The sequence below is a fragment of the Nyctereutes procyonoides genome, unplaced genomic scaffold (assembly GCF_905146905.1).
Source record: "Nyctereutes procyonoides isolate TBG_1078 unplaced genomic scaffold, NYPRO_anot_genome, whole genome shotgun sequence".
NCBI lineage: Eukaryota > Metazoa > Chordata > Mammalia > Carnivora > Canidae > Nyctereutes > Nyctereutes procyonoides.
Genome location: NW_026575051.1, coordinates 11780077 through 11808050, shown reverse-complemented (window position 1 = coordinate 11808050; position 27974 = coordinate 11780077). Strand labels below are relative to the sequence as shown.

The 27974-nt window shown below is 46.5% G+C and overlaps 3 protein-coding genes across 6 annotated transcripts in view; 2 read left to right on the top strand and 1 right to left on the bottom strand.

The window, feature by feature from the left end:
- The window catches only part of ZNF318 (zinc finger protein 318), a 54933-nt gene extending 41284 nt beyond the window's left edge, over nucleotides 1–13649 (top strand). Inside the window, exons 9-10 of one of the 3 annotated variants that reach the window (XR_008665048.1) lie at nucleotides 7490–7607; nucleotides 13040–13649. The gene's annotated coding sequence lies outside the window, so the exon portion shown is untranslated. Of the gene's footprint in view, nucleotides 1–7489; nucleotides 9672–9700; nucleotides 9723–13039 lie in introns of those variants that run through there. The other 2 variants (XR_008665049.1, XR_008665047.1) reach the window with 2 other exon arrangements.
- Nucleotides 13650–13897: 248 nt separating this feature from the next.
- CRIP3 (cysteine rich protein 3) lies at nucleotides 13898–17268 on the top strand. Of its 2 annotated transcripts, XM_055330450.1 has the most exons (8): nucleotides 13898–14463; nucleotides 14721–14815; nucleotides 15234–15291; nucleotides 15382–15513; nucleotides 16277–16348; nucleotides 16474–16568; nucleotides 16669–16726; nucleotides 16900–17268. In XM_055330450.1, exons 1-8 carry the CDS (start codon nucleotides 14421–14423, stop codon nucleotides 16959–16961), a joined length of 615 nt encoding a protein of 204 aa, XP_055186425.1. In that variant the 5' UTR covers nucleotides 13898–14420; the 3' UTR covers nucleotides 16962–17268. The 2 variants fall into 2 exon arrangements, with proteins under 2 accessions (XP_055186425.1, XP_055186426.1); XM_055330451.1 differs by lacking the exon at nucleotides 15382–15513.
- Nucleotides 17269–18016: 748 nt separating this feature from the next.
- Nucleotides 18017–24028, bottom strand: SLC22A7 (solute carrier family 22 member 7). Its single transcript, XM_055330815.1, is given in 16 exon segments — nucleotides 18017–18071; nucleotides 18491–18564; nucleotides 18566–18619; nucleotides 18621–18692; nucleotides 19025–19028; nucleotides 19616–19724; nucleotides 19871–20088; nucleotides 20603–20712; nucleotides 21058–21250; nucleotides 22211–22257; nucleotides 22259–22329; nucleotides 22446–22600; nucleotides 22735–22790; nucleotides 22793–22840; nucleotides 23646–23836; nucleotides 23839–24028. Coding segments are annotated over 16 exon segments (1647 nt in total).
- Nucleotides 24029–27974: the final 3946 nt, after the last annotated feature.

Genomic DNA, 27974 nt, shown 5'->3' with positions numbered 1-27974 from the left:
TAAAAAAAATTAAAAAAAAAATACATTGTTTTGTGGACTAACATATGATCTATCCTGGAGACTGTTTTATGTGCACCTGAGAAGAATGTGTATTCTGTTTTTGTTTTTAAGATTTTATGTATTTATTCATGAGAGACACAGAGAGAGGCAAAGACATAGGCAGAGAAAGAAGCAGGCTCCATGTGAGGAGCCTGATGCAGGACTCGATCCCAGGACCCCAGGATCATGACCTGAGCCAAAGGCAGGCACCCAACCACTGAGCCATCCAGGTGCCCCTGTATTCTGTTTTTGGTTGAAGTATTTTATATATGCCTGTTAGGTCTACTTAGTTCAATGTTGCTCAAATCCTCTATTTCCTTATTGAACTTCTGTCTAGACGTTCTATTCTTTATTGAAGTGAAGTATTGGAATCTCCAACATTATTGTAGAACTATCTATCTCTCCTTTCAGTTCAGTTCATCTCCATCCTTATGTAGTTTTATCACAAATTCCTTTTTTTACGTTGTGTGCTGATTAACATAGATTTATAATTATTTGTGCATTTGCCCTTTAAATCATATGGGAAACTAATGGGGAGTTACAAATCAAATATACAATAATACTGGCTTTATATTTACGAACATGGTTACTTTTACTGGATTTCTTCCTTTATATGGTTTTGAATTATTGTCTAGTGTCTTTTCATTTCAGCCTAAAGGACTCCCTTTAGCATTTCATATAGGACAGGTCTACTAGTGATGAACTCCCTCAGCTTTTGTTTCTCTAGAACTAAGGTCTTAATTTCCACTTTTTTTTTTAAGATTTTATTTATTTATTCATGAGAGACACAGAGAGACAGAGACACAGGCAGAGAGAGAGACAGGCTCCATGCAGGGAGCCCGATGTGGGACTCTGTCCTGGGATTCCAGGGTCATGCCCTGAGCCAAAGGCAGATGCTCAATCACTGAGCCACCCAGGCATCCCTCCACTTTGTTTTGAAGGATAATTTTGTTGAAGATAGAATTTTGGTTGAGGGGGAGGGGCAAGATGGCGGAAGAGCAGGGTCCCCAAATCGCCTGTCCCCACCAAATTACCTAGATAACCTTCAAACCATCCTGAAAATTTACGAATTCGGCCTGAGATGTAAAGAGAGACCAGCTGGAATGCTACAGTGAGAAGAGTCCGCGCTTCTATCAAGGTAGGAAGACGGGGAAAAAGAAATAAAGGAACAAAAGGCCTCCGAGGGGGAGGGGCCCCGCGAGGAGCCGGGCTGAGGCGGGGGCGGGTGTCCCCAGGACAGGAGAGCCCCGTCCCGGAGAAGCAGGAGCTGCACCAACCTTCCCGGGCGGGCGGAAAGGGGCTCGCAGGGAGTTGGAGCAGGACCCAGGAGAGCGGGGATGCCCTCGGGCTCCCGGGGACACTAACAGACACCTGCGCCCCTGGAGAGTGCTAGAGCTCCCTAAGGGCTGCAGCGCGCACGGCGGGACCGACCGGAGCAGCTCGGAGGGGCTCGGGAGCGGCTCCACGGAGGGGGCTGCAGGGCGGGAGCGCGAATCCAACAGCGCAGGCCCCGGAGCACAGGGCGCCGGGACACAGCCCAGGATCCGGCCTCCCCCGGGACAGGCAGAGGCCGGGAGGGCCCAGGACAGCGAGGACGCTCCTGCCCCGAGCTGAGATCAGCGGCCCCGCCCCGGAGCCTCCAGGCCCTGCGGACGGAGAGCCAGAGCCCCGAGCCCGTAGTTCCTCCGGAGGCTGAATCCAGGCTTCCAGAGTTGCCATAGCAACTGCGGCTGTTCCTCCTGGGGCCCCACGGGGTAAACAACCCCCGCTGAGCCCGGCAGCAGGCAGGGGCAGAGCAGCTCCCCCAAGTGCTAACACCTGAAAATCAGCACAGCAGGCCCCCCCCCCCAGAAGACCAGCTGGACGGACCAGTGATACTCCCCCGTGTTCCAATACAACTTGTTTTTGGCCACTCTGCACTGAGCAAAATGACTAGAAGGAAAACCTCACCTCGAAAGAAAGAATCAGAAACACCCTCTCTCCCACAGAGTTACAAAATCTGGATTACAATTCAATGTCAGAAAGCCAATTCAGAAGCACTATTCTACAGCTACTGGTGGCTCTAGAAAAAAGCATTAAGGACTCACGAGACTTCATGACTGCAGAATTTAGATCCAATCAGGCAGAAATTAAAAATCAATTGAATGAGATGCAATCCAAACTAGAAGTCCTAACGACGAGGGTTAACGAGGTGGAAGAACGAGTGAGTGACATAGAAGACAAGTTAATGGCAAAGAGGGAAACTGAGGAAAAAAGAAACAGTCAATTAAGGGACCATGAAGACAGATTAAGGCAAATAAATGACAGTCTAAGGAAGAAAAACCTACGTTTAATTGGGGTTCCCGAGGGCGCCGAAAGGGCCAGAGGGCCAGAATATGTATTTGAACAAATCCTAGCTGAAAACTTTCCCAATCTGGGAAGGGAAACAGGCATTCAGATCCAGGAAATAGAGAGATCCCCCCCTAAAATCAATAAAAACCGTTCAACACCTTGACATTTAATAGTGAAGCTTGCAAATTCCAAAGATAAAGAGAAGATCCTTAAAGCAGCAAGAGACAAGAAGTCCCTGACTTTCATGGGGAGGAATATTAGGGTAACAGCAGACCTCTCCACAGAGACGTGGCAGGCCAGAAAGGGCTGGCAGGATATATTCAGGGTCCTAAATGAGAAGAACATGCAACCAAGAATACTTTATCCAGCAAGGCTCTCATTCAAAATGGAAGGAGAGATAAAGAGCTTCCAAGACAGGCAGGAACTGAAAGAATATGTGACCTCCAAACCAGCTCTGCAAGAAATTTTAAGGGGGACTCTTAAAACTCCCCTTTAAGAAGAAGTTCAGTGGAACAATCCACAAAAACAAGGACTAAATAGATATCATGATGACACTAAACTCATATCTGTCAATAGTAACTCTGAACGTGAATGGGCTTAATGACCCCATCAAAAGGCGCAGGGTTTCAGACTGGATAAAAAAGCAGGACCCATCTATTTGCTGTCTACAAGAGACTCATTTTAGACAGAAGGACACCTACAGCCTGAAAATAAAAGGTTGGAGAACCATCTACCATTCAAATGGTTCTCAAAATATACCCTAAAAACTATAGAACACTTCTGAAAGAAATTGAGGAAGACACAAAGAGATGGAAAAATATTCCATGCTCATGGATTGGCAGAATTAATATTGTGAAAATGTCAATGTTACCCAGGGCAATTTACACGTATAATGCAATCCCTATCAAAATACCATGGACTTTCTTCAGAGACTTAGAACAAATTATTTTAAGATTTGTGTGGAATCAGAAAAGACCCCAAACAGCCAGGGGAATTTTAAAAAAAGAAAACCATAGCTGGGGGCATCACAATGCCAGATTTCAGGTTGTACTACAAAGCTGTGTTCATCAAGACAGTGTGGTACTGGCACAAAAACAGACATATAGATCAATGGAACAGAACAGAGAACCCAGAAGTGGACCCTGAACTTTATGCTCAACTAATATACGATAAAGGAGGAAAGACGATCCACTGGAAGAAAGACACTCTCTTCAATAAATGGTGCTGGGAAAATTGGACATTCACATGCAGAAGAATGAAACTGGACCACTCTCTTGCACCATACACAAAGATAAACTCAAAATGGATGAAAGATCTAAATGTGAGACAAGATTCCATCAAAATCCCAGAGGAGAACTCAGGCAACACCCTTTTTGAACTTGGCCACAGTAACCGGAGAAGGACAGTGTATGTTCTCATTCATTTGGGGAATATGAATAATAGTGAAAGGGAATATAAGGGAAGAGAGAAGAAATGTGTGAGAAATATCAGAAAGGGAGACAGAACATAAAGACTTCTAACTCTGGGAAATGAACTAGGGGTGGTGGAGGGGGAGGAGGGCGGGGGGTGGGGGTGAATGGGTGACGGGCACTGAGGGGTACACTTAACGGGATGAGCACTGGGTATTATTCTGTATGTTGGTAAATTGAACACCAATAAAAATTAATTTATAAAATTAAAAAAAAAAAGAATTTTGGTTGAGTCTTTTTTTTTTCTTTCTCCTACTCAGAATAATTTCAGTAGTCTTATCTCCAAGTTCACTCATTTTTTCTTCTGCCAGCTTGAATCTGCTGTTGAATTCCTGTAATGAGTTTTCCATTTCAGCTACTGTGCTGTTTAGCTCTTGAATTTTTATTTAGCTCTCATATATTATAATAATAAATATATTAATATAATATTAATACAAGTAATGTATATCTATAGATATTCTTTATTCATTTCTTCATTCTCCTAGTTTCCTTTAGTTTTTTCGTCTATTATTTTCTTTAGCTCTTTGAGTGTATTTAAGACATTTGATTTAAAATATTTGCCTAATGGGGAATCCCTGGGTGGCGCAGCGGTTTGGCGCCTGCCTTTGGCCCGGAGCGCGATCCTGGCGACCCGGGATCGAATCCCACGTCGGGCTCCCAGTGCATGGAGTCTGCTTCTCCCTCTGCCTGTGTCTCTGCCTCTCTCTCTCTCTCATTCTATGTGACTATCATAAATAAAATAAAAATTTAAAAAAATTTTAAATATTTGCCTAATGGAATGCCTGGCTGGCTTGGTTGTTAGGGCATGCAACTCTTGATCTTGGAGTTGTGAGTTTGAGCCCCACATTGAGTGTAGAGATTACTTAAAAAATCTTTAAAAATAATAAAATATTTGCCTATTAAGCCCAATGTTTGGGCTTCCTTGGTGACGGTTTCTGTAAGCTTCTCTTTCTTTTCTGTGAATGAACCGTACTTTATTCTTTTAATCCCTTGTGATTTTTTTTGTTTAAAACTGAACATTAAAAAAAAACTGAACATTTTTGGGGGTTTCCTGGGTGGCTCAGTGGTTTAGTGCCTGCCTTCCACCCAGGGCGTGATCCTGGAGTACCAGGATCAAGGTCCCACATTGGGCTCCCTGCATGGAATCTGCTTCTCCCTCTGCCTGTGTCTCTGCCTCTCTCTCTCTTCATGTCTCTCAGGAATAAATAAATAAAATCTTTAAAAAATAAAAAATTCAAAAAATAAAACAACATTTTGAATATTACAGTGTGTCAATCTGGGAATCAGATCCCCCTCCCAGGGTTTGCTGTTGTTGATTATTGAAGGCTGTTGTCATCCATTTGTTTATTGACTTTTCCAAACTGTTTTTGCTAAGACTGCATTTCTTGTTCTGTGTAATTACCGAAACTGTTCCATTATCTCAGCAGTTAGTCAGTGACCTGACAGAGATTTCCTTAAATGACTAGAGTAAAAACACCACCACCACCTCTCCACATTTTTGTAGCTTGGCTCTGAGCTGGTGTACTACTTAAGTGCTAAACCAATTTGCCTGAAACTCTGCCTTAGTCTTCACCTCTGGATTGCATGGAGTCTGAAGATCAGCCAAAGCTGCAAGCCTAAGGTCCTCTCAGGTCTTCTCTGAACATACATCTATCCCTGGGCATGTACTCTACATGCTGTATTTCCCCAATCACACAGTAACTCTTCAGAGTCCTTATTTCCCCATGTAAGCTTCCTTCTCAGTCTCCTACTTGTCAGGCTTTTAGATCCATCTGCTACTTGTTCCATTCTCTGTCTCCTGCCCTAGGCAGCCACCAGTAGTCTAAGTTTTTAAATACTTTGAACAGATGCTGCTTGGAAAGCTGCTCTAGGCTTAGGGGGCAAAACAAAGGTCAGATTCAGCATGGGTCCCTCAGGGAACCACCAGACAGGGCAGAGTGACAGCCAGTCTTTTGAGAATAAGGGTGCATCTATCCTCCCCTGGTACTAGCAAGCCACACCAGGAATGTGGACTGATGTCCCACAGCCACCACCAAACCGAGGAATGGGGGATGGTAGACAGGTAAACAAAAATGCTACAACGTTTTGTTACTGAAATTTAACAGCCGCTTTTTTTCATTAAGCACACCACTGGTTGGACTCCACTCTAAATTTTTTTAGATTCCAGAATTCTAAAAAAGTTGCTTCTGTCAGTTTTTGCCAGCATAATGCTAGCTTCAGTGGAGGACTGGTTCTTGTAACTCTCTACTCTGCCATTTCTATGATATCACAATATTATTTAACTTTTTGAGGAACCATCAAACTGTTTTCCATAGCAACTGCACCATTTTACCCTCCCACCAGAAATGTGAGTTTCATTTTCTCCACATCTTTTCCAGCACTTGTTATTTTTGGTTTTTCTTTTTTGATGATCACCATCCTAGTGGATGTAAAACGGTATGTCCTTACAGTTTTGATTTACACTTCCTTAATAACTAATGATGTCAAGCATTTTTTTCATGTGATTATTGCCCATTTGTATATCTTCTTTGGAAAAGCATCCAAAATTTATGCCCACTATTTTTTATGCCCACTATTTAATTGGATAACTTATCTAAGATCCATTTTTTTTATACGTGTCATTTTCTACTCTTTTTTTCTTACACGGTTATCCTTAAAGTCATGTGTTAAGAAAATACAGGGCAGCCCCTGTGGCTCAGCGGTTTAGTGCCCCCTGCAGCCCAGGGCGTGATCCTGGAGACCCGGGATTGAGTCCTCTGTCCGGCTCCCTGCATGGAGCCTGCTTCTCCCTCTGCCTGTGTCTCTGCCTGTCTCTCTGTGTCTCTCATGAATAAATAAATTACTTAATTAAAAAAGAAACTAAATATATAGCTATTTACAGTGTCAGAACTTTACACAACATGATGTGATTCTTACAAGAAGCAGCACAAGAACTGTATAAAGATGCATGTTGTATTAATTAGGACTCTTGGTTGTAACAGAAACCCAACTCAATCAAACTTAATAAAAAATTGATAGGGGATAATTTATTACTTGATAGTGGGAAACTGGGGCAGAGTTGGATCCAGGAGGTCAGAGATGTCATTAGGACCCTTCTTTTCCTTTTCTCTCAGTTTTAGTTGGCCTGGTTTTCTCTTTACTAAGAGGCAAGATAACCTCTGCAGTCTCAAGCTGCTGTGGTCCTTACAAGGTTTCTGTCTAGAAAATGAAAGTATATTTTTCCTAATAACACCAAGAAGTCTCATGGAAAAGCCTCAGGGAAGATGAAGAGTGTGACTTGGGCCACACTCCTCCCCCTGTACAATTACTATGGCCAGCTGGATGAAGTACTCAGACCAGGCACTGGTCAGAAGCTCACCATGGAAGGCAGGGTCTACCCTTACTGAACAATCTAGACTAAGTTGAACTAATGTGGAATGGGGGAGATGAGGTTCTTCAGAGGAAATCCTTCTAAATAGAAAATAAAATTTCTCCTATTGAGCTGTAAAGATTCATTGCCACTTTGGTTTTTGTAGCCCTTCTCTTTGTCACTTTTTATCACAAGACGTATGCTCAAGTTCTTTACCCACAAGATACTGCCCTGGTTTTGGTGGGGAGGGTGATAATAAGAGATTATGAATAAAAATGTTATAGCTCTGCCTGTTCCAAAGCTTCAGAGAAGAAGAGAAAAAGCCCAGTTATTTTGGAGTTGGGAAGAGCCTGGAACTTGACTATTGATTCTGTGACTTTGAGTTTCATAGAGGAACTGAGAAAATTCTCTATAAAAAGGTAAGCTTTCGCATTTTTCTGAATTCATAAGAAACTGTTTTAGTTTCCTTAACATAGTCTCATGACCTGGAAGAACTATTCTTATATATTGTAAAAAATGAGATGAGGAAGTTGCCAATAGTTCACATCACAGAGCATTGTCACCATCTGTCAGATCTATAAACAAGCTGACCACCATGTTTCACTCCTCTTATTTTTTCTCAGTTTCCAGCATGTGGATACATTTTTCATGCTGCAGATTATTTGGATATAGTTATTTTTATATATTTAGATGAAATACACATTTCCAAGTGATATTTGAGAAACCAAACCCATCTATCTTTGTATGGAAAACCACCACTTAAAGCTGTTGTTGATTTCTTCATGAGCATAAGTTGAGGGTAATCATGGTGAAGGATCAGAGGGTCATTTCTTACAGTCTTGATTGTGAATTTGCCCAGCTGATGCCACTGAATCATAAAATGTAGCCCAATCAATAACCTCAAGCAGGTAACCATAAGTAGCTATGTACAGAATGTTATATACAGAATGCTCTCAACAGGTGCATGTAATGGTAGCAAGTAGATGCTAGAAAACAAGGGAGAAGGCCAGACTTGCTAGTGTGTTTGAGAAAACATTTCAATCTGTTTTTGTTTTGTGTGCATGTTTCTATTTTTATTTTTTAAGTAACATAACTGGCAGAAAGTAGAGCTTTCTAGTTAGAGGGGATATTCAGAAGATGGAATGAGAAAGCACACACGTTATGTGTAATAAAGGTTAAATAACACAGTGATCAAGAGGTAAGACTAATTTTTCATTAACATACCAGAACTGAGTGAAACTTCTCAAGAATCATCTTTAGAAACAAATTTTTTGATAATGGCTTAAAAGTCATAAGCATATGCCCATAGGCTTGAATAAGTCTACAAAGATATAAAGTAAGTGGACTTTATAGTTGTAATCAAAACTCACTGCAGTGCTAATTTGACACATTATAGCAGTCATATTTGTAAGGTGCTTTACAGTTTATATAACACTTTCCCACATTCTCTCATTTGCCATATATTTAATGATAGACATAATTGTGCTACAAGCTAATTAAGCTTAATTAGTAAGTTCTTGTGAATGACTGCAATTAGTGGGAATGGTTTGCTGCCAAAGCAGATTTTCAGTTCTTTTTATTTTATTAGTTATCTAGCATTTATAATCAGGATTGGTTTAAATCATATTCCAGTTTGCCTTATATACAGTGATCCTCATGGATATGAAGAAACAAACTCCTGAGTTCTTAGGCACCTAAGCTTCCCTTGCTCTAGGGCTTTTGTTGTAACAAAACTTTCAACTCCTACCCAGTCCCCTCCTAACTCCACATCTCCTGACTAGCCCTCATCTCCTCACATTTGAGGGAGACTTGTATATAACATTTAACATTCTTTCACCAATAAATATGTATTGAGCACTGTATCAGAGATTAAGCAAGGCATTGGAAACATACACAGTGTTTGGCAAAGCATTCCTGGTCCCTGGCCTCATGGAGCTCACAGACTAATGGGATAGGCAAAGCCTAGATTCAGTGGGTGGTGGGGGGTAGTGGGGTGGGCAGGAAGTTGACCTATTTTACTCTCCCACTAAGCTACATGTAGCTTTTATCATGAGTCTCCATTTGCCTTCCCCCCCCCCCCATTTTGAGCTCTCAAGTAGGGAAAACACAGTTGTCCTTGATTATACCCCGTTGGCCCTCCAGCACAGGATGCTATAGGAGAGAGTGACTGGGTCCAGTACCCTGGGACTGAGTAGGGGAGAGGGATGTGAAGTTAGGCAGGAATTAGTGAGATGAAGATATTGAGGAAGTAAGTTCCCAGAAAGGGGATTGATAGCATTTGCAAAGGTCCTGAGGCAGGAAAGGATTTGGCAGGTTTAAGCAGCTCATTTAGTGTGGTTGGAGGGAGAAACAGGAGAAATGGCTAGAACTGGAAAGGTGGAGGGCCTTAAGGTCAAGTTAAAAACTTGACCCTGAGGGCACTAAGAAGCCATGGAAAAGTTTTTTTTTTTTTTTTAATATTTTGTTGTTGTTTTTTTTTTTTTTTAATTTTTTTTTTATTTATTTATGATAGGCACACAGTGAGAGAGAGAGAGAGGCAGAGACACAGGCAGAGGGAGATACAGGCTCCATGCACCGGGAGCCCGACGTGGGATTCGATCCCGGGTCTCCAGGATCGCGCCCTGGGCCAAAGGCAGGCGCCAAACCGCTGCGCCACCCAGGGATCCCTTGTTGTTGTTTTTTTATTTTTATTTATTTATGATAGTCAGAGAGAGAGAGAGAGAGAGAGAGAGAGAGAGAGAGGCAGAGACATAGGCAGAGGGAGAAGGAGAAGCAGGCTCCATGCACCGGAAGCCCGACGTGGGATTCGATCCCGGGTCTCCAGGATGGCGCCCTGGGCCAAAGGCAGGCGCTAAACCGCTGCGCCACCCAGGGATCCCGCCATGGAAAAGTTTTAATGACATTCCCCTGTTTCTTGCCACCCATTATTTACCTGGAGAGGTCCTCTTACCTTTAGGTACAGAGGTGCTGTGCAGACAAGTATAGTATGGTTTCAGACTGAAACACATGGGCAGCTTAGCAGAAACTATACTTAGGAGCAGGGAGTGGAAAGAGTATGAGCTTGAGAGACTTGGGTCTGTATGATTTGAACAAATCTCTTAACCTCTCCAAGCCACTTTCCTATTATGCACAATTGTTAATGTAGCATTTAAACACCTCCAGATTGTTGTAGGATCAGAAATAACAAGTTCTGTGCCTCTGACTGGTACTCCATAGGTGGTTGCTGTCACTATTTTAACAGTGTTCTCTTGCTAACACAAATTTGAAACTCTTCTTTCGGAATGGAATCGCAGAATCACATACTGCCAAACTGTGAGGAAACCTCAAAGATCTGTCTGTGTATGATGTTTGCATCCCTTCTGCAACACTGCTGATCAGTTGGTTTGTTGTCCAGTGTAATTTATCACATCCAGAGATAGGAATCTCACTACTATCTGAAGCAGCCCACGTTTGGGCTCTCTAAGAAGGTTCCTTTCTTGAACAATCCCAGTCTGCTTCTCTGTGACCTCTATTCAGGGGTCTCAGTAGTGCCCCCAATGCCTCATCTATGTGAGAGCCCTCAAGTGTTTGCTGCCATTATCTTCACCACCACTCACCTCAAGTTGAAAAGCTTGTTTCTTTGGCTTCAACAATAAAAGCGTCAATTCATCAGAAACTACAACAGTCCAAAAACATAAATGTACCTAACAACAGAACTTAAAAACATAAAGTAAAAAGTGTTAGTGACAGATGTTAATAAAAATAGGGGTACCCGGCTGGCTCAGTCAGTGGAGCATGCGACTCTTGATCTCACGGTTGTGAGTTTGAGCCCCACGTTGGGCATAGAGATTACCTAAAAATAAAAGTCTTTAAGAATAATAATAATAATAATAACTATCATTCACTGTGCACCCACACTATACTTGGTGCTATTATACACGGATACATCTCAATCAGTCCTGTCAGTTGAAAAAAAGCCTACAAGTAAATAAGCATAACACAATTATACAGATACTGTGACAGGTCTGTGCAGGAAAAAGGGGGTATTGGTGGGGCACCAACAGAACAATCATCTTTTTATGAAAGAGGGACCTGCCTCTTAGATGACACAAACTCTACCCTGACAACTGGTCAGGTAATACCTGTACTCAACTGGACTTAGCCATTTGTGGTATTTGTTAAAATATCACTGTAGAGGCTTTAGTCACACAAAATATTCAAAACAGCCACTGTCAGTAACTACAAGTGCATTCCTACAAGAAGTGTTCATTTTCTCTGTTAGCATTCATTACAAAGCTTTTTTTTAGAGACAGAATAACAGAAGCCAGGCAAGGAAGAAGAGTAGAATACTGTGATTTGCTGTACTTGGAAATGGATGGCCAATATTTGGAAAGGAGGAGGCTTAACTAGTCTTTTTTAAGCCCTGAAATAGAAGAGACAAAGCATACTGTGTTTGTCATGGCCATACAATACAGGAAGGCCGCAGAAAACGGGAGCAGTAAAGCACTTGCCCCACTGACTTAATGCAAGTTGTGTGAAAGCATCATGATGCTCACACTCCACTGCATGTTTCTTTGTGTGGGGCTCTGTGCTGGATGCAATGGTAAAAATGACCTCTCTAGGAGGCTGAGGTATGTGTCCAAGGTGATCCAACACAGAAAGCTACAGAGCCTTGGGAAAGGATTGATGTGCTCCAGAAAATTCTAAGGATAGTTCCTTGGGCAAATGAAGCTAACCTTCCTAAAGGAGAATAAATACAATACCTATGAATAACTACAATGAAGTCTTCCCAACCTCCTGAAATGGGACCTTCTCCATAAGAACCATAGAGAGCAAAAAACAGTGAACCTCAAGCTGTCTGATTTAAGAAGAAACAAATGAGAGAGGCAGAAACACGAGTAAAATATCAAGGGAGACTAAGACTAATATTTTTCAAGTTTGTTAAAGAAGAAGCCCATCAAGAAACAGTTATAAAACTAAGGATCTTGAAATAGTTCCCAAAACAAGAAATGAATAATAAAGTATAGAAAAGTTTATTTCATGGTGTGCAGCTTTCCACCTTTAGAAGTCAACAAGGAGGATAAAACAAGTGTTATAAGGAAAAAGTACTGATGGAGACAAGTGAGGAAACAGGAATGTTGAGTGGAAATTCATAGACACCAGTCCTATCCCATTACCCACTGAGAGAACTGAAGTCCGAGAGGGTCTCAGACTCCTGAGACACAAATAGGACTCCTTTCACTGAGCAGAACACAGCACCACAGATGAAGGCTAAGTTAGCACACCTGCCCCCTTGAGCTTTTTCTGAGCTGACATACCAAAGGGGAACTTACTCCAGAAAACTCTTCATTTCACCACCTAATATTTCGAGGGATTGTTTTCTCCGCTGGGGCACTGGCACACAGTAATCAGCTCTCTCTCCTGCCCCTCATTTCCTGAGCTACCTTTAAAAAAAAAAAGTTCTCTTCAGGCATTATTTCTATTACTATTATTTTTATTATTGAGAAATTATTCATATATAAAGTTCACCCTTCTAAGTTTTACAATTCCTTGATTTGTAGTATATTGGTGTGGTTGTGCAACTATCACCACTATCTAATTCCAGACCATTTTTATCTCCCCATAAAGAGAGACCTCATACCCCATTAGCAGATATGCCTAATTGCCCCTCCTTCAAACCCCCAGAAACCACTAATCCACTTTTCTGTCTTTATGGATTTCCCTATTCTGGACATTTCATGTAAATGGAATCATACAATATGTGGTATTATGTGTCTGGCTTCTTTCATTTAGCATGTTTTATTGGCTCATCTATGTTGTAGCGTGCATCAGTACTTCATTGTTTTTATGACTGAATTCTGTTCTACCACAGATAGGCCACACTGTTCATCCATTTATCAGTTGATGGAGTTTTCGCTGGAGTGAATACCAGTACTATGAACGTTCACGTACAAGTTTTTGTGTGGACATATGTTTTCATTTCTCTTGGGTATATGCCTAGCAATGTGATTGCTGGATCATATGGTAACTCTCTTTAATATTTTGAGGAATTACCACAATGTTTTTGCAGATGGCTGCACTATTTTACATTCTGATCAACAACACATCCTCCCTAACACTTGTTATTACTCATTTTTTTAAAATTATAGCCATTCTAATAGGTCTAAGATGTATCTCATTGTGATCCTGATTTTCCTTTCTCTAATGACAAATGTTGAGCATCTTTTCATATGATTATTGGCCATTTGTATATCTTCTTTAGAAAAATGTCTATTCAAATTCTTTGCCTGTTTTTAAATTGGGTTGTCTTTTTATTGTTGAGCTGTCACTCCTTTATATATTTTGATTATTAGGTCCTTATCAAATACCATGTTTGCAAATATTTTCTCCCATTCTCTGTGGGTTTTCTTGAAGTGTCCTTTGAAGCACTGCTGAGCTACTTTTGACAAATATTAAAACACCTCAAAACTAAATTAGGAATATGTAATTGGTGTCTGAATTATGCGTTTAAATTTATTTTTTATGCGTTTAAATTTAATAAGCATTGTAATTTCATAAGAAAACCATTGTATCCAGCCCACCTTTTGAGGCTTCCAAAGAGTCTTGAGTTCATTATGGGATCCATCATAATGATAGGTATCGCCTTTATAGCAGTTATGTGCCAAGCACTGTTTGGGCACTTTGCATTTATTACTCAGTTCCCACAACAATCCTATGAGGTAGAGACTAATCATCATACTCACTGTACAAATGGGTGCAGAGGGAGGTTAAGTAATTCGCCTGAAGCCAGAGAGTAAGTGGCAGAGATGCTCTCCAGATTCCTTTGCTCTTAACTACCTGTGAGACTGTCAGGGCAGAATTTAGCCGTTTCAAAAAATGCCTGACCCCTCGCTTTGAGGGAATTACAAGTGTTTCTTGACGTCTGCACTCTGGACACTTTTCCTCTCCGTACCAAGCCAGAATCTAGTGCCATCCTTACAGGTGTCTTCATTGCTCTCTTCCTTTCCCGTCTGGCTTTAAGTTCCTCTCTCTCTACACGGGTCAGAGGCTTTAGATTTTGGAAAGAACTGCAAAGTCGCCTTCCTCTCCCAGGAGTTCTAAATTTCTGACAGCCAATAGGCGCGGAGGAGCTGCAGAATTCAGCCCAATGAAGCTCACAGCGGAGCTATGGGTGGAGCCAGCGAAGGGGGCGGGAACCGAGCCCACCTCGGTGCTTCCTTCTGTGTGTAGCGCCGGCTGCCCTGTGCAGAGCCATGAGCTGGACCTGCCCGCGTTGCCAGCAACCCGTTTTCTTCGGTGAGGCCCGGGCTGAGGAGGGGGAGATGGGACGAGTGTGAGCCGGGGTGCTCCCTGAGGACGCGAGAAACTGGCGACGGTGTGATCTCAGACCCCCTTTCCACCTCTGGGGCCCAGGGCGCTGGGGCCGGTTGGAGTTGACCTCTCCCAGATACTCCCCATCCTCTCTAGGAGGCAGGCGGGGCTGAGGAGGGAAAAGGGGGCGCCCACTGCTTGGCCTGGCTTCCCACAGCCCGGTTCCACCTTGTTCCCCACAGCGGAGAAGGTGAGCTCCCTGGGCAAGAACTGGCACCGCTTCTGCCTGAAATGTGAGCGCTGCCACAGCATCCTGTCCCCAGGAGGGCATGCAGAGGTGAGGCCTGGCCAGGGCACACAGCTCTATGTCTGTCATTATTCCCTAAGTACTAGCCCTCAGTTTCTGCTCAGGAGGCTCACCAAAGACAACCTCAGCAGTTAAATATCGAAATCACCTACCCGGAGAGCCCCACAGCAGCCAGGATTTGGGATGCCAGAGTTGTGCTGGTGGACCCCATGCTTTTTGTTGGGGAGGGGAGGGAAGCGGTGCTGTTTTCTGACCTGCTCTTGCCCTTTCTCCTGACCACAGTGGCAATTGTGACATGCCAGCTCACCCTCCACCCCTCCCAGCCCCACCAGCCCAAGCCAATGGATAGACACATCTGGTAGTCTGTCTTGAGGGAAGGCCTGTGGGACATAGGAGAGCCTCCCCTCCTTTAGCCCTGAGCAGCCCTCTTTCCTCTGCTTGTGCCTAGCACAACGGGAGGCCATATTGCCACAAGCCATGCTATGGGGCTCTCTTCGGACCCAGGGGTAAGTACCACCCTAGAAGAGGCCAGAGGATAGCAGAACCTTTGTGACTGGGAGGTGGAGAGAGGCTGACCACCCCTGTTTTCTCTGCAGGGGTGAACATTGGTGGTGTGGGTTCCTACCTCTACAACTCTCCCACTCTCACCCCGGCCAGTACCACTCCCCTCAGCCCCAGCAGTTTCAGCCCCCCCAGGCCCAGGACTGGCCTCCCCCAGGGCAAGAAAAGTAAGTGAAGTTGGGCCCCAGCTACCCCTCATCCTCAGGCTGGAACAGGGTAGGACCAGGTGGCAGTCTCCCACCTAGTCCTCTGCCTCACATTCCTACAACTTTGTGGCAAAGTCTTCCCTTTTTCATGGCCCTTTTTGGGGGTTCCCTCCTGTCAATTGCTGAGTTAAGAGGTAAATTAAGAGGTAGGTGACATCACCCCCGTTTTACAGGTGAGGAAACCAAGGTTTGGAGAGAGCCAGTGGCCTTGTGCAGACACAGCTAGTCAGAGGCAAAACTGGCCTGGAATTCAGGCCTCTCCCAGGCTAAGGCCATGGAAAGAATGACCCAGGAGTGAGAAGTCATTGAGACAGGGCCAGCTCCTCATATTCTTCCACTTCTCCCCTTTCCCTGTTCCTTCCTCCCATCTCCTAGAGTGGGCAGTGACACCATGCTCCCCAACACCTGACACCCATGCCCCGACCAGCTCGTGTATCAGCTCAGGTTTCCTGAGGATTGAGTTGCTGACAGGGTTGAGCAGGTGGGCACCTGAGCCCCTGGTAGGAGAAGGAAGCAGGGGGTCCCTTCTGTAGATAGGGAGGGGCAGGAAGTGGGGTCATAGAAGACTCAGCTCTGCCCAAGAAAGCAGACTCAAGGCCACCTGGGTGGGGGGCTCTGGGGTGAGCATGGCTTTTGGAAGAAGCCATGTGCAGGCTGGTGCTGCTGGGCCCTGCTTAGGCCTGGCTCCCACCTTAGCCCTAGCCAGGGTCTCTTCCCCTTAAAGGCCCTCTCCACATGAAGACATTCACTGGGGAGACTTCACTGTGCCCTGGCTGTGAGGAACCTGTCTATTTTGGTAAGTGACAATGGAAAGCTTGGGGAGGGGGCAAAGGATGGCCGTGGAAGTGTAGATAGAGATGGTACAAAGCAGGTAGGTCTCCTTGCACTGCCCCTAGAATTACCAATTCTCTCCACCACCAGCTGAGAAGGTGATGTCTTTGGGCAGAAATTGGCACCGACCCTGTCTAAGGTGCCAGCGCTGCCGGAAGACCCTGACTGCTGGGAGTCATGCTGAGGTGAACAGGGCAGGGATGGGTGCTTATGTTGGGAGGAGGGAGGTTGGAGATGGGAAGAGAGAGCCAACCTGAGGTGGCTCTCTTTCTCTCTATGTCTCAGCATGATGGCGTCCCCTACTGCCACATCCCCTGCTATGGCTACCTCTTTGGCCCCAAAGGTGGGCAGCCCCACCCCAGACAGTGGGCCTAAAGTATGGAATGTGGGTCTGTGGGGATGTGTGGACAACTTCCCCTGTGGTCAAACATACCCCAGACCCCTCCCAATTCCCTTCATCCCTAGCCCAATACCCCCCAGCCACAAGGCCCTTGGTGATGGGGCTCTCTCCCTCAGGTGTGAACATTGGTGATGTGGGCTGCTACATCTATGACCCCGTGGAGATAAAATCCAAATGAGATGCTCACAGGAGAGGTCACTCTTAACTCAGGCCTCATATCATCCCCTCCATGGTCCAGTGGGAGCTACAGAATTCTCCAGTCCCACAGGGGAAGGTGGGCTTCGGGTGGCCTGGGCCTAGGCTCCATGGTAGACCAGGGAGTCTAGACTATGCTGATTCCTCCCTTTCCCATTCCTATCTGGCCGGGGGACACAGGCCACCACCTTTTAAAGAGTAGCCTCCTTGCCTTCCCAGTCCCTTTCCATAGCAAATTCTATAACTTCAAGGTATTTAAAAAACGTGTTTATTCTGGTTTCTCTAATAAAATGTTGGCTCCCATGCCTTCAACTCTTCTTTGGGCATGAGGCCTAAACAATGGTTTGGAGGATGGGAGGTATGGGGTGGGGGATGCATTACCCTGCAAAGTGCCTGGAAGGTAGAGAGCCAGCCCTGGGAACAAAGAGCTCTGTTATCCTTGTACCCTGGTCCTGGGCAGCACGCAGCATCACAGTGGACAGCATGCCCACCAGCCTGTTGGTGTCAGAAGTCATCATAAAGCAGTCCCTTCTTTAACATCATCTCTAGAAGAAACATATTATTCAGCATCTTGTTTGAGCATGACAACAGATAGATCCTGTGGTGAGGTCTGCTAAGAGGCTTCATTATCCATTTGAGAGATGAACAGACTGAAGCCCAGAGAGGGAAAGCCACATGCCCAAAGTCTCACAGCAAATTAGTGGAAAAGTTGGGATCAAATCCCAGGGTCAGACTGGCTTCCTATCCAGGGCTCATCCCACAACTCACTGCTGCCCCAAATCCATGGGGCACCTTCATTTACAGAATTTTCCCAACCATGAAAAGGGTACCAGAATTATTCAGCAGCCCACTGCATTCTAGGAAATCACCTAGTTGCTGGAGACCAGATAGTCAAGGCTGAATAAGCACAGAGAGAGGGCATTGGTGGCAACCCCAGCCCTGGGGATAAGGCTTGATGCCCCTAGCCCCAGGCACAGGGCCTGCCATTTTGGTCTTCCAGCCCCTGCTGCAGAACTTCTGTGGAATCCCTGATACCACTCAATCCTGGACCTGCTTCATGGGCATCTCTTCCTTCTGAAGGCTGGACAGGGCACTAGGGAGGAAGGATTCCTGAGAAATGGTGGATTTTAGCTCATGGTCCTACCACCCGGGCCGCCCTAACAGGGCTGGCCTACACCTCTTCCCAATTGCTGGTGTACAAACATGTACTCCCATGAGTGACTCCCACACATGCTTGTATACATCTCTGATTTATAGGCATACCTGAGTGTGCACACATCCACCTCTTCCTGGACAACCTTGGATATCCACGTACACACACACATGGACTCATGTATACTTTTACACATGCAGTTTACCTACCTCAGTCATACACCCATGCACATGTGCACATAAGCACCAGATACACGATGTGCAAACACATCTCTAAATCCTACCTAAGGCAACAGGTACTTGAGCATTCATTTTCACATGCACGTGCTCACACAGACACAAGCAGTTCTGTGCACATACCTCCTCTCCACGTCCTGGATGGTCTCTGGCAGCTGTACTTGCTTCGTCTCTGGTAGCAGGAGGGCAGTGCAGGCAAGCCAGCAGGGCAATCCCCCCATAAGTGAGCTTGGGCAGTGACAGCCATACTCCCATCTACTAAGGCCACCAATGGGGCCAAAGAGCCCCACAGCTGGCATACCAGTGCAGTCAGCCCCATCCCTGTCTGTTCAGAGAGAGGATGGGGGGGAGTAGATGTTCACATCTACTTAGGGTCATGCCTCACAGGGCTCCCATCCTGGGATGGCAAGTCCTGGTACCCTTTGCTCCCCAGATGACTTCTTTCAGGTTGTCCTTTCATCTGTCCAGCGACCCCCCAAGCCAGCATTCACCAGAGGAGGGGACCCCCATTCTGACAGTACCAATCAGGTATTGCTGAAGGAAAAGAAATATCAGAAGGGGGCTGGGGAAAGGGTAATGTGGAAGGAGGAGGGCCAGCAGCTCCTAGGACCCTGCTGTGTTGGTAGAGGAGGAGCAAGGCTTTCTAAACACACCCACCTGCCTACAAGTCTTCTCCACACCTGCCAATAGCTAGCTGAAAGGGCACCAGGAAGCGCCTGGGTGGCTAAGTCTGTTGAGTGTGGCCACTGGATTTTGTCTCAGGTCATGATCTGGGAGTGGTGGGATGAAGCCCCACCTCAGCTCTGTGGGAGTCTGCTTGAGATTTTCTCCCCTTCCCTCTCCCTCCCCATCTGCCCCTCTCCCCACTCGAGTACTCAGGCTCTCTTGCGCGCACACGCGCGCTCCCTCTCTCTCTTACTAAAATGAATAAAATCTCTAGAAGCCCCAGGCCTTAAGTCCAGAAACAACCCCTGGGCTTTGGTGAATGGGAAGGAAAGGGCGGATGGTGCTTTTTGTATTAAAAGAGGTCCAGAAAAGAGTGACCTTGCTCAGGGTCACTTAGTAAAGATAAAATGCTCTTCCTTGTCCCAGACTTAAGCACAGATGGCTCTGATTTGCTCTGTATTCGAGGTGTGTAAGGAATGGGTGGGAGGAACGGGGCTTCAGTGTGTGTGTAGGGTGTTAGTAAAAAGATGTGACTACAAGCCCTCCCCCAGGTGGATTGCCTGGGACGTAGGCTCCCCTCACCTGAGCACAGTAGGGTACAACTCCGACGTGAACAGGTAGGCAGTGGTGAAGGCAGCTTCAGAAAAACTTTTCCATATCACCACCAAAGTGGTGCACCAGGCCCACATCTCTGGAGGAAAAAAGGGGTTCAGGTGGTGAGCAGGCCTTGTGCGAGACCCAGAACTCCCAGAATGGGAGGTTCCCCTAGTGGAGGGCTTTGAGTAGGGGATGGAGGGGCTGTGCTCTTGGCCAGGAGGCGGGGCCTCTGAGTGGGGCTCCCAGTGGTCACCAGTAGACTACTGCCCAAAGCAAGGGCGGTGCCCTGCAGCATTCCTGCTTGCACTAGACAGTGTCCCACATGGCGCACCAACAGGTCGACCAACAGCTTGGAGGGGACCTCCACAGCCCCGAACAGCAGCTGCATTTGGTACACATCCAGCCCCAGCCTTGACACATCCAGGCTCAGGCCATAATAGAAGAAATTCACTCCAAACCTGAAGGGGGTCTCAGTGCCACTCAGGGTCCCTCCTTTTCACCCCCCACTCCTTGTCCTCTCTTCTTAGCTTTGACCTTTTAGGGGGACCACCTCACCCACCTCCAGAGCCCATTGCCCACAATCTTCCCTGTCCCCATAACCACCCCCACCCCCCTGTGCAGCACGTGCCAATGGCCAAAGCATCTTTACCTAATCTTCACAGCAACACTATTTTCCAAAAGAGGCTCTGGGGCTCAATATTTTTTTTTAATTTTTTTTCTGGGGCTCAATATTAAGTGACCTATCCAAAGTCTCACAGTAAGAAAGCAGAGCCTGAATCTGAGCCCTGCTTCTGATGCCCATTCCATCTTGTGACCTTCCAGAATCCCATGCCCCTAAAGGCTGGTGGTCCTGCCCTATACAGTTAGAGTTCACTTGTCTCTCCTCCTCTCACACTCAGCACCATCCTGAAGTCTGCCCCTCTGTCTCCCCAGTATTCACCCCACCAAGCCCAGGCCAGCCCCGCTCCTCACCACATCACTATACAGCATAGTGAGATGTGATGGAGCCGTGGGGTCCGGAACAAGTCTAGGTACAACAGTCTTTGTACCACTCGCTCTCAAGTAACTACTTTGCTCAGGGTCTGGTGGGATAGAAGGAGAGTTTGTGACATCAGAGTTGACTGTGGGCCTTAGCTAGGCACACTGATCTCTCTGGGTCTCTACTCCACTCCTTCAACAGCAGGGGTTAGGGATGCACTTGCAAACTGAGTAGGGTGGGCCCTGAGTTAAGGATGTGACCCACCAAAGCCAGATAGGACATCCTGAAGAGTTCATAACTCTACTGGGGACCAGGAGCTTTTCCTACACACACAGTGGGTCCTAGGAAGAGGGTGCTTGACATAGGCCACACACACTCACATGCATACACACACGCACCCCCCCACACACACATGCACTTGCATGCACTCACATACATTCATCCTCACCTCCTGGCTCAGGCTGTCCTCACCCATGGGCCACCCATTCAGCCTGGAACAGTGGAGCAGGTACCTGTGGGCCTCCTCCACATGGCCCTGGGTCAGAAGCCAGTGTGCAGACTCTGGCACCCACCTGGGGGACAACAGGAGGCCCGTCAGGCAGAGCCCAACAGCCACATCCCTCTCTTGGGCATTCCACAGCCTATCAGCCTCCAGGCTCTTGCTCATGCAATCCCTCAACATGGAATGTGCTTTCCTTCCCAAACCCTCACCTGATGAACCTTTATTCATCCTTTAAGCCCCAACTTTTTTTTTTTTTTGAATTTTTTTTTCCTTTAAGCCCCAACTTAAAAGTCACCTCCTACACATCCTTGCCCAGGCCTAGGTTCACCACAGCCTAGGATTGCCTTCTCTATTCAACCAGATTGGTATCATTCCCAATACCTCAGGCCCCAGCATCAGCCACCCACCTCTCCCACAGGTGATGGGGGCATCGGATGAAGGAGAGACATACATACAGAAATCCCCAAGGGGCATCAAAAGTCAGTTTATTTTTGGGAAGCAATAAAATGCCTACCCTGCTTGGCTTCCTACCCTCTTGCTTGGGCTCCCTACCCCAATGCTAGTCCTGCCTCTCCGTCCTTGTCTCTCTTGTCATTCCTTCGACCATCTCCATCCCTCTGAATCCACCTTTCAGTCCTGGTCTCTGTCACTTTCCCTATCTTTTTTTTTTTTTAAGGTTTTATTTATTTATTAATAAGAGATACAGAGAGAGACACACACACACACAGAGAGAGAGAGAGAGAGAGAGAGAGAGAGGCCAGAGACACAGGAAGAGGGAGAAGCAGGCTCCATGCAGGAAGCCCGACGTGGGACTCCACCCCGGGTCTCCAGGATCAGGCCCTGGGCTGAAGGAAGCGCTAAACCACTGAACCACCCGGGCTGCCCCTCCCTCTCTGTCTGATTCTGTCTTTGTCTCCCTACTGTTTCTATGTTCTCTATTTCTCTGCTTCTCATGTCCAATGTCATCTTCTTTGGTCGTTCACTCTCTCTTTTCCCATTTCTCAGTCACTGACTTTCTTTTCATCTCTCAAATATGAGGACATTTCTGTATTCAAACCTCAGCCTCTGATTAATTCTGTGTCTGGCTCCCTCCATCTACCAGTCCCGTATCAGGTACCTGACCAGTGCCAACAGCATCACGCATCACATCCCTTGTCCAGAAGATGCTGTCCAGGACACCTGCCTCAGTGCGGTGTCCCACGTCCAGCCATTCCATTTCTGGGCTCAGGGCAGGGGCCAGAGATAGTTAGCAAGGACCAGATGGGTTCAGTCTCACCCCTGACAACTGCCTGCTTCCAGGCTTCTAGGCCCTGCCCGTCCTTTACCTGTCTCACCCAGTAGCATCACGATGATGGTGAAGCCAGCCAGAGCCATGCCAGTGACGCTGCAGGTGATGACAAACATGATGTAGCTGACCAAGGCTGTAGATGCCAGGCCTAGCACCAGGGAACTCACGTAGGCCACCAGCAACAGACAGTGCTGCCCAAACCTGTACAGGGGTCATGCAGGGTCAGCTCCCTATAGAAGGGAGTCCCACGACAGAGGTAGATGAAGCCCAGAACCCAACTAGTGGGAGAGGGTTCCCCATCCCTCTCCCTTGTTGGCACCCCCACTGCACCCCACCCATCAGACAGGTATCCAAAGGCCACGGCCCCCACCAGCACACAAGCAAAAAAAAAAAAGTGGAAGTGGCTCTGTTCAGGTCTTTCTGCTCGCACACGAGGTCCCACTGCAGGAATAAACAGAGAGGGGCCTCCCATCAGCACAGGCCCTTTCCAGCTAGCACCAACCATTCCTCTGCAGACTCTGGGGCCTTCTGAAGTCAACGGTCCCATCCTGGTACCTCCATGTCAGACCCTCATCTATTCATCCCAACTTGGGTAAGACACTTTGCCCCTCCCCAAACCTGCAGCTTCAGCTTCTTCCTTGACTTTGATAATGGGTCTGCTCCTCTCCAGATTCTGCCCCCATCTGCATTCACTTCTAGATGGATTATATAAATCCCAGACCTAGGGCCAAAAAGAAGAGAAAGAAGGAGACCTATATTGTTTCTCCTACTACTACTGTAGAAGCACCCTTCACTACTCTCTCCCCGGCTCCCTGGAACTGTCTTGGCCCTTATCTGCCTTAATCACCTCCCAATTGATAATAGCAGCTCCCATGTATGGGCTCCTTAATACAAGCCAGGAACTAGGCTCAGTGCTTTAAATTCATAGATCTCGGGATCCCTGGGTGGCGCAGTGGTTTGGCGCCTGCCTTTGGCCCAGGGCGCGATCCTGGAGACTCGGGATCGAATCCCACGTCGGGCTCCCGGTGCATGGAGCCTGCTTCTCCCTCTGCCTGTGTCTCTGCCTCTCTCTCTCTCTGTGACTATCATAAAAAAAAAAAAAAAATTCATAGATCTCATCTACAGATAGGTAAACTGAGACTTGGGAAACTAAGGTAATATGTGTCTAATGCCCACATAGTAATCACCCAAGGCAGTGGCAGGCTCATCCCACTCACGTGTCCCCCAGCCTCCCCACTTCGGGCACCTCAGTTGCAATGGTGGAGAACTCCAAGCGGTCATACTCCTAGACCTGAGGGCAGGGCCCTGTGGAAGGCTCACCCTCCAGCTGCCCAGGGCTCTAACCCACTCCCCCAAACATGGTGTTGGGGAGGGCCTGGGAGTGGGTGAAGCAGAGGCAGGAGCTGAGGGTGCCATCAGGCTCCTAGGGCAGGTGGGCCATGCGTCCTGGTGGCTGAAGTTGACAGGGGCACCAGGCAGGGCACAGTGGTGGGCAGGTACAGCAGCCAGGAAGATAGGCAGGAGGAAGTGCATGGGCAGCAGCACTCGGGGCAAGGCCATCAGGGCCACGTTCCACACTTGGAAGGGCCCAAAGCCGTCCACCTGGTCCAGTAGCTCCTCGAATCTCATGCCACCCACCCACCAACAATTCTCAGTGTCGGTTTCCTCTGTAGTGCTCAATGCAGCACAGCCGATCCATTGCTTGGACCCTTGGACTCTGGAGGTAGGAGCAGTTAACTGAGGAGCAGAGAGCCTGCAGTCAGAATCCAGCCCTCAGGCTTAACTAAGCCAGGACTGGGCCCTTCCTGGCCATCAGGTCTTCAGGGATCCCTGCCTGTTTGGCTCAGAGCCTGGGGATAGGGCTGCCATCTATTCAGAGGTCATGACTCTGTGGCTCTGGGACTTAGATACAGTGCTCAGAGATCAAGTGGGGTAGCCTTGGGTTGCCATGATGGGGTAGCTGGGTGTGCAGGAAGTGCTCCCCTAGCCCCTTGATCAACAAAGCTCCAGGAGTCCCTAAGAGGAGGAGCCCTCTGGGGCATGAGACAACTCTTCCTGGCATGCCCTTTGTCTTATTAAGATTTAGGTCAGCCTTTCCTAATGAAGCCACAGATTGGCTGGGCCCTCAGGATTCAAGGCTGAGGGCCGGGGGCTCCTGGGTAGCTCAGTTGGTTAAGCATCCAACTGATAATTTTGGCTTAGGTCCTGATCTCATGGGTCATAACAGCAGGGAGTCTGCTTCTCTCCCTCTACCCCTCCCCTCAGTTGCTCTATCGCAAATAAATCTTTAAAAAAAAAGAGAAAAAAAATAAGACTGAGGGCCAGGTCCTTACCAGGTGAAGAGTTCTTTCTGCTCAGGCACAAAGCTTCTGTATACCCCTAGGCGCCCACCTGAAGCTTATGCCCTGCCCTGAGACACACCTGGAGCAGTACTGGGCAGACTGGTCAATCTGGGGGATCCCAGACCCATCACTATCCCATTTTTCATGCACATAGTCCCTCCTGCCGGCCCCCTGCCCCTATTTTCAGAGCTTCCCCTTGGGGGATTGGTGAGTAGGGAAAGAGGTTTTGCCAAGGTCCTGCCATAGGTAGCTGCAATGCCTAAGACTCAGGGTTTGTCTGACCTTCACATTGAATTCTCATTCATGGCCTCTGCCACAAAAGCACAGCAGAGACTGGCAATATCAGGTTTATTCTGATCTGCTTCTCCAAACTCTGAATTGGCAGAGCTGGGAGATTGTCAAATTTTTTTTTTCCAAGGGCCCCAGATGTCTAAGCAAATAGACTTGTTAACCTAAAAAAAAGTTTGAAAGCCACTAATTTAAACTAGCTCTCACTTTGAACAACTAAGGAAATGGGGGTGGGGAGGGAGTGCTTGCTGGGGGCACACAGTGGCACAGCAGCCCAGTGGAAGAGAGGACCAGGACCCCTGCCTCTGGCCCAGGTCTTTTTTGTTTGTTTGTTTGTTTGTTTTTTAAGATTTATTTATTTATTCAGAGAGAGAGAGAGAGAGAGGCAGAGACACAGGCAGAGGGAGAAGCAGGCTCCATGCAGGGAGCCTAATGTGGGACTTGATCCTGGGACCCTGGGATCATGACTGAGCTGAAGGCAGATGCTCAATCACTGAGCCACCCAGGCATCCCTTTTGTTTTCTCTTATATGCTGTTAACATTTGCCTTTATACTGTAAATGTGATCTGCTTTTGACTTTTTAAAAAATTAATTATTTGAGAAAGAGCACATGTAGAGTGGGGTGGGGTGGGTAGGAGGGGCAGAGGGAGAGAGAGAGTCTTAAGCAGACTCCCCTCTGAGCGCAGAGTCCAGCTTGGTGCTTGAGCTCGAGACCCTAGGATCAGGGCCCTGAGATCATGACCTGAGTGGAAACCAAGAGTCAGCCACTTAATCGACTGCACCATTCAGACGCCCCTGCTTTTTACATTTTTAAACATGAAGGAAGGTGAAAGCATGTGGAGGCCACACTGAAATCTGGTCAGTTAGGACCTAGAGCCCCCAGAAATGCAAGTCAGAAGAAAGGGGATCCCGGGAGGCAAGTATGGGGACAGAAGACAGTTACACAGGCTCTGGGATGTCAGAGCTGCACCTGTGGTATTCTCAGAGGGAAAGCAGAACTTAGAGCCATGACTCTTTTACCTTTGATCCCAGGCACAGCCAGGAGCATGTCCTGGGATGGAAATTGTTTATGTGTTGCCTTGGTGAAAATTTTGCACTTGGTGGACAAGGGTCCAAACTGCAAAAGGTACAGCAAGTGTCCTGAAGGAAAGCCTCCCTTCCCCCTCAGCCTTCCTCTCTGAAGCAACCAGAGACCTCTCACTCATCTAAATAGCTGCCCATTATATCCATGGCTCTTTTATGTATTCTTAGTCTTGGAGACCAGTCCTTAAGTGTATACAAAGTATATATACCTCCTTCACCCTGGAACCTCACAGTACCCACTGATAGGATCCCCATTGTATGGGGGGCCATACGGTACTAGTCAGCCCCAATTAGTGGGCATTTAGATTCCTTCTGAACTTTTTAAAAGGTAGGCTCCATGCCCAACATTGAGGCCTGAACTCAAGACCCCAAGATCAGAAGTTGCATGTTCTACTGACTGAGCCAGCCCAGTGCTCCTGAACTTTTGCTTTTATAGGTACACTGTCTCTTATCCAACCATTGGGATTAGATTTCTTTTGGAATTCAGATTTTTAAAAAAAAATTTTTTAAATTACATATATATATAATTACATAATTATACTTAGTACACATTCCACAATGTTAGAAACAAAAGCAAAAGAAAAATTAAATTTCCCTTCTACTTACAGCCCACTCACAAGTCCTTAAAAAGGCAGAATGACATTCCCCTACTGCCTCAATGTTAATACCTTGCTAAGGGCAAAAGCAATCTTAGCTTGGCACCAGAATCCTATAAGCCTCCTTTAACATAAAACAATTCCTTTGGAAACTTTCTCTATATCTACCGCCCCAGATACATGTTGGCAATCATCCCCCAAGCATATGACCTGCCAATATACATCTAAAGGGTCTCAGGACTCAGATTTTATTAGATGGTAATAAATGACCTTTTCCTAACAACAACTAGCCCCCTCAAGGTCCTGGAAACCTTGCTTCCAAAATTCTTTAGAGACTTATGCTCTCCCTAACCCCCTCCCAATTTGAAAGTATATAATGGGTCACTCTTCATGACCCTGGTGCAGCTCCTTCTGCCCACGGGTTCTGTCCCTGTGCTTTAATAAAACCACCACCTTTTTGTACCAAAAACATCTCAAGAATTCTTTCTTGGCTGTCAGCTTCGAACACCAATATCTTTCCAACATCATTCCATATATTATGGAATACTCTAATAGGGATCCCTGGGTGGCTCAGCAGTTTAGTGCCTGCCTTAGGCCCAGGGCATGATCCTGGAGATCCGGGATCAAGTCCCACGTCGGGCTTCTTGCATGGAGCCTGCTTCTCCCTCTGCCTGTGTCTCTGCCTCTCTCTCTCTCTGTGTGTGTCTCTCATGAATAAATGAATAAAATCTTTAAAAAAAAATACTCTAATAGGATCTAAGGCAGTACCCCATTATCAAAAACATCGATATTGCCATTGTAAACATAAATGATAAGTGGAATTAATAATGACTTTAAATGGTATTGTTAAGTCTTGATACCAGATGAACTTGTGCCAATCTAATAAAAAAGCTCTCATTTCCAGACATTTTGAGTGTGAGATCGCAGCTGAGGTTTTGTGGGGTTTCATGCAGAATACTGCAATGAGTAACTTTGAACACATGGAATTTGGCAAGTTTACATGGCCATCTATCTATAGGCTATGTTTCTAGAAGCGGAGGTGGTAGGTCATAGGCTACATTCATTTATAATTTCTGTAGATGTGGCTAGAATAATGACCATTGTTTCTCTTTGCCTGTGAGCTGCTTAGCTTTATGATTTACCAAACACTTGTCTCTGTTAACTTTGGGGCAATGAAACTCCTTCCTCTCTCCCTCGGCATAAAGCTAGACTCAAGTATCCTGGATCTTGGAGAGACAGCCTGGGAAGCTGACAGGATGCAGGCTT

Excerpts from the sequence above, each read along its gene's own strand:
- CRIP3 (XM_055330450.1), top strand. The coding sequence starts at position 14,421 with ATGAGCTGGACCTGCCCGCGTTGCCAGCAACCCGTTTTCTTCG. Across the intron at positions 14,464-14,720 it reads CCAGCAACCCGTTTTCTTCG|CGGAGAAGGTGAGCTCCCTG; the intron begins GTGAGGCCCGGG and ends TGTTCCCCACAG. Across the intron at positions 15,514-16,276 it reads CCTCCCCCAGGGCAAGAAAA|GCCCTCTCCACATGAAGACA; the intron begins GTAAGTGAAGTT and ends TTCCCCTTAAAG.